The sequence below is a fragment of the Otolemur garnettii genome, unplaced genomic scaffold, assembly GCF_000181295.1.
Source record: "Otolemur garnettii isolate 467f Iridium unplaced genomic scaffold, OtoGar3 scaffold00075, whole genome shotgun sequence".
NCBI lineage: Eukaryota > Metazoa > Chordata > Mammalia > Primates > Galagidae > Otolemur > Otolemur garnettii.
The window spans coordinates 181,632-187,109 of record NW_003852470.1 but is presented as its reverse complement, the minus strand read 5'-3'; the positions used below and the strand labels follow the sequence as shown (position 1 = coordinate 187,109).

Sequence of the window (5,478 nt, the reverse complement as noted above, 5' to 3'; positions counted from 1 at the left end):
ACCACAGGCGCCCGCCACAACGCCCGGCCATTTTTTGGTTGCAGCCGTCATTGTTGTTTTGGCGGGTCCGGGCTGGGGACTCGAACCCGCCACCCCAGGTGTACGTGGCTGACGCCTTAGCCGGTTGAGCCACAGGCGCCGAGCCAGGCACACTTTTCTTAATGTTATTTTGAGGATTAAACGAAATAGCGGGTATGAAGGCATTAAGAAGAACCGGGCTGCTAACGCAGTGCTATAAAACATCTTGATCCCCCACCCTCCCTTCCCCGTCTAAAAGTCTTTGGTAATTTCTAACTGTTAAAATTTGGACCCAAGAATACAACTAGGATGTGTCCAGCCCTTCGGAGTGTTGTTAGGGCCACTCCTTGTTGCTCCTGCCCCTTGGAGAGCCCCCATTGTGTCCACTGGCTTTCAAGGGGCAGGAGGCACTCTGGGGTTGGGGCCCCTGGGATGGTAAGAGGAGGAATGATGTGATGTCTGAGGGTGCAGATGGACTGCGGGTGTCCTTGCTGCTGAGAGGCAACACCAGGGGGACACTGTTGTGTGTCATTCCTGGCTGGGCTGCTAGTTCAGTGCTGTGTTAATGTGCCAGTATTGTAGTCCCTATGGGGCTGCAAGCACCAGCACTGTTTTGTTGTATAGCCCAGGCCAAGACCCATACTAGTTAAATAGTTCACTCAGAGTCACCCAAGCCTCAGGCGGTGGGGACAGAACCTGGCACTGACTCGCTGCCACCCCTCTGGCAGGGCTGTGTGCTTCTCTGTCTCCCATGCTGCCACTGGCATGGGACTTGGAGGGGTGCTCAGCAGGTGGCTGTCCTTGTGTAGTCTTTTTAGGTTGTTTGAGGTGGGGTGTCATTCTGGATTGTCCAGCTTAAATCTGCTGCTCTTGGAAGGGTATGAGTCTCCTTGTTTAGCCGTCCTTATGTTTTCCAGGGCTGAAGAAGATGCAGAACAGTCTGAAGCGTGTAGACTGTGTTGTTGAGGTCCATGATGCCCGAATATCCTTCACAGTGGGAGGTGGCCCCTCTTCCTCAGGAGCAGGGAGCTTGCTTTGCCACCTGGTGTCCATCCACTTCCCCTTTCTGGCCCCTGCCCTCATCTGACCTGCTTCTCACAGTAGCCATTGTCCTCATCTCTTTCTTTGGTTTTCATCTCACTACACGGTGGGATTACCTGGGGAGGCTTTTAGAAATAGCAGTTGCTGGGCCCCTTTCTGGAGCAGTCACATCTGTGCTGTGGGGCTGCATTGATATGTCCCATTGCTTGTCTTGGCCTGAGCCTAAGCTCAGCCAATACTTCCAGCACAGTCCAGCGGTAGAATTCTCTAGATGGGACCTGAAACCTCAGTTTAAATGTTCTCACTAACTAGGCTTTTCTCTTGTGCTTGAGGAATGAATTGGTGAGATGTGATTTGTTTATTGATAAGTATAATTCTCAGACCTTGTTTTTGTTGTATTTGAGCTATATTTAGATTCTCTCTCTTTTTTTTTTTTTTTTTGAGACAGAGCCTCAAGCTGTCCCCCTGGGTAGAGTGCCGTGGCATTACAGCTCACAGCAACCTCCAACTCCTGGGCTCAAGCGAGTCTCCTGCCTCCACCTCCCAGGTAACTGGGACCACAGGCGCCCGCCACAACGCCCGGCTATTTTTTGGTTGCAGCCGTCATTGTTGTTTGGCGGGTCCAGGCTGGGGATTCGAACCCGCCACCTTAGGTGTACGTGGCTGGTGCCTTAGCCAGTTGAGCTATAGGCGCCGAGCCTAGATTCTCTTTATATAATAGAAGTGTTGGCTTTAGAGTTGTTAACACCTGCCTCGTTCACCCCAGAAGTGTGTGAGGAGGTTAAACCAGCCCTAAACCCTAGGGAGATCCAGTTTCACTGTAGCTTCTACTGCTGGAATTCACTGGGAATTAATGGAGAATGAGAGACTGTTTTTAGTGTTTTAAAAGAGAGACTTTTTAAGGGTTGTTTGCAATAAAGGATAGGATTTCTTTGCTTTGGCTGTAAATACATTAATTCTTGCAATATCTTATACTGGCCGAAAGTGTTTTCTGACAATTTTGTTGTTTACTTATTAAAAGATAATGGTGCTGATAGGTATTATTTACTGTGATGAGAGGACATTCTTTCTGCAGTCTCTGGTTTACCTTGTCTGATGTGGCAGGCAGCTAGAACTTGGGTGGTGGCCTTTAACACGCAAGGAGAGGAGTCTCTAGGCTTGTTCTGAGTGAGCACAGGGTTGGTTGGCCTGTGAGGGAAGAGTGATTTCCAGCAAGACCCTCTATGGGTGTGGGACCAGCAGTTTACTGGGGCTGGTGAAAGGCCTTGGAAACTTCAAAGCTGGGCTTGATAGGCAAGATGAAGCCCAGAGAAGGGAGGAGGGCTCATAGGATAAAGATAAACTCCCTCTTCCTGCCTATGTTAGTGTGACATGAAATGAGGCTCCACAGCGAGTCCCAGGGGTGCCTGGTTGAGGGGAATGAGGTAGAATTTTCAAGGAGGGTCTCTGGGAGAACAGACTTGCCCACTTTCAGGTGCAGCTGCTAGGCCCAGATGGCAGAAACCCCTCGTGTCCTTGGCAGTCACCGAAGATGGCAGTGGTGGCTTGAGACGTTTTAGTTAGGACTTCATGGGAGGCACTTTTGGTGTTGCTCTGTAGCCAAGACTGGAATGCAGTGATGCTGTTATAGCTGTTATAGCTCACTGTAGTCTCCCAAAACTTCTGAGCTCAGCGTCCTAAGTAGCTGGGACTATAGGCTCATACTACCATGCCCAGTTGATTTTTTCTTTTTGTGTAAAGGTGGGGTCTTGCTATGTTGCCCAGGCTGATCTCAAATTCTTGGCCTTCAGCTATCCTCCGGCCTCAGCCTGAGCCACCTCGTTGGTAAAGCTTTGAAGGAGTTTTGCCTTAATTTTGCTACATCCCACTTTCAGGACGCAACCCTCTGTTTCAGGAAACCCTTGGGATTAAGCCTCACCTGCTGGTCCTCAACAAAATGGACTTGGCGGATCTTACAGAGAAGCAGGTAAGATGGCAGTGTGGGTGTTCCTAGGTTGCTTGTATCTGGCAGAGGTGGCTTGACTCTCAGTGTCTGTACCCAGGCAGGCTTTGCCTTGCCTTTTTCTGACGCGGTTTCTCAATGTGGTATGTTTCCCTGTCACACTTAATGCAACATCCAAATGCTTGAGGTCTTTATACCTCCTGAGGACAGTGGTCAGTGCTGCTGGAGCCCCAATAACCTTTCCTTGGCTATGGAGCTTCTCTTCTCTGTCCCACATGGTGGCCCCATAGGGCTATGAGCAGCTCACATGTGGCTCCTGACATTTGTGACTTTTACATTTTACTCAATTTTAATTACTTTAAGTTTTAGCAGCTGTGTGAGGCTGGTCTGTTCCTGAGGTCTTCTGTGACGGCTGCAGTGCCACAGGTGTTCAGTTCTGAATGCACAGTCTGAGATCCAGAAGCTGGAAGGCTGGAGGGGGCAGGGCGAGCTCCTGAGTTTCTAAAAGCTGAGCACAATCAGACACAGGTGACCCAGGCAAGGCATCTGGAGGAAAAAGAAGCATGAAGATTGTGGAAATGTCATGTTTTAAGTGCCCATCTCTGTTTTCCTTTCTCTGTTGTAAAACCCTTCAAAGAGTAGATATCAGAATCTTTTGAGTACAAGCTAGTTTTTTGAAGTTGTTAATGGTACAGAATTTTTCTTTTTGTTGCAGCAGCAATAAAACCTTTAAGGTTTCTCAGTTGACTTGCTACATCAAGGTTCTTCAACCACAACCAGAAGAATATTGCAGGTTTCCAGAGTGTTATTGAGAATCCTGCAGAAGATGGTTCCCAAGTGATGGCCACCTGCTGTGCGTGCTTGCAGCTAGGTCTCTTAGAGCCCTGCTCACTTAGAACCCTGTGCTGTGCAGTGCCATACAGTGCCTCTGAGGGCAGAATGGCAGTTTCCACTGCATTTGATGCTTTGGTTCTTTCTCATCACAGATGTGTTTAGTTACTTCTGTTAGTTGAGACTTTATTGGTGTTTACTTCTGCCCTTAGAATGCTAGTGTCTGTAGATTAGTGGGTGACCATCTAGCACAGAGTCGCAGCACTGTCTCACCTGGTTGGGAGGTAAGTGCAATGTCAGGTGCTTCTACAGCGTCAGGAAGGGAGCAGCAGAATACTAGGCAGCTCCATCACCTGCCTCCTCAGGAGGGGCGTCCAGGCGAGTCTCTGCTTGGAGTGTGGCTTCCTGAGTGTGTACTGCTTCGTCTGGTGAGCAGTTAAAGCTAACTGAATGAAGGACTGATTTTGTTTTTCATTTAAGCATCGATTATATTTTTAGGTCAGTAGCTGATCAAACAATACAGCACTGATTTTTTAAATATGATACAGCTTTACACTGATTTCACTGAATGGTTACTTACTTTCTTTCTTTTTTTTTTTTTTTGAGACAGAGTCTCACTTTGTTGCCCTCAATGGAAAGCTGTGGAGTCATAGCTCACAGCAACCTCAAATGCTTGGGGTTGATTCTTTTGCCTCAGCCTCCCAAGTGCTAGGATTACAGGTGTGATCCCAGCTATTTTTTTAGAGACAGGGTCTTGCTCTTGCTCAGGCTATCTCCTTTGGCCTTCCATTGTGCTAGATTACAGGCATGAGCTGCTGCGCTAGGCCCTTGATTTATTTCAGTGTTTAAGTTGGCAAATTTATGTTAACCTTTGTTTACTTTTGGGCATCTAAAGTATTATATATACTGTATTTCCTCAGTTTGGGTTCAGATATTAGTTTAAACTTGAGTTCATTTTGTGAAAGGCAGTCAAAATACACGAGAGTAATGAGGTTTCTCAGTGAGGACCTGACCCATGTGGTATCAGTGCTGGGAGTAGCTGTAGAGCAGCCTGGCTCATCCTCACTGTGTACATAGCAGTGCCGATGTCCAGGGGCAGGCTGTGTCTGCTGCACCCTGACCCCTGGCAGGGCCTGGAGTGCAGGCCAGGGATAGTACTGTCCCTGCCCTGTGGACCCTCCCTTCCTCTGGCACCTCTCATTGCCGGGGCTCACCACTACCTGTGCCCACGTCTGCCTCGTTCCCAGTTTGCATGGCCAGGTGTACAGCCTGCAGTGGCTCTCAGCATCTGAATACTCCTGGCAGAGCCAAGCCTTCAATCTCAGACCCTGAAACAAGACTGTGTCATGCCACCCATGTTTTCACTCAATATTTAAAATGGAAATGTCTCTTTCAGAAAATTATGCAGCACTTAGAAGGACAAGGCCTAAAAAACGTCATTTTCACTAACTGTGTAAAGGATGAAAACATCAAGCAGGTAGGCTGTTTTTATTTATGCTTGAGTTTTTGCTTCAGGATGTTCAGAGGGTAATGTAAACTATTCTACGCTTTAATAAGAAGCAGAGTTTCAGGAATGATCCTAGGTGTTGGTGTCCAGCTGACTCATGGGTGTCTGGGAGTCTCCTGGGGGTAACAGTAGGGTTGGT

General features: G+C 48.1%; 1 protein-coding gene across 2 annotated transcripts in view; it reads left to right on the top strand.

Moving 5' to 3' along the window:
* MTG1 (mitochondrial ribosome associated GTPase 1) overlaps positions 1-5,478 on the top strand; it is a 17,286-nt gene that overhangs the window by 1,356 nt on the left and 10,452 nt on the right. For both annotated transcript variants that reach the window (XM_023515625.1, XM_003794041.3), the window contains exons 2-4: positions 936-1,000; positions 2,921-3,025; positions 5,229-5,309. In XM_023515625.1, coding sequence (XP_023371393.1) covers positions 936-1,000; positions 2,921-3,025; positions 5,229-5,309 — 251 coding nt within the window. The remainder of the gene's footprint in view (positions 1-935; positions 1,001-2,920; positions 3,026-5,228; positions 5,310-5,478) is intronic.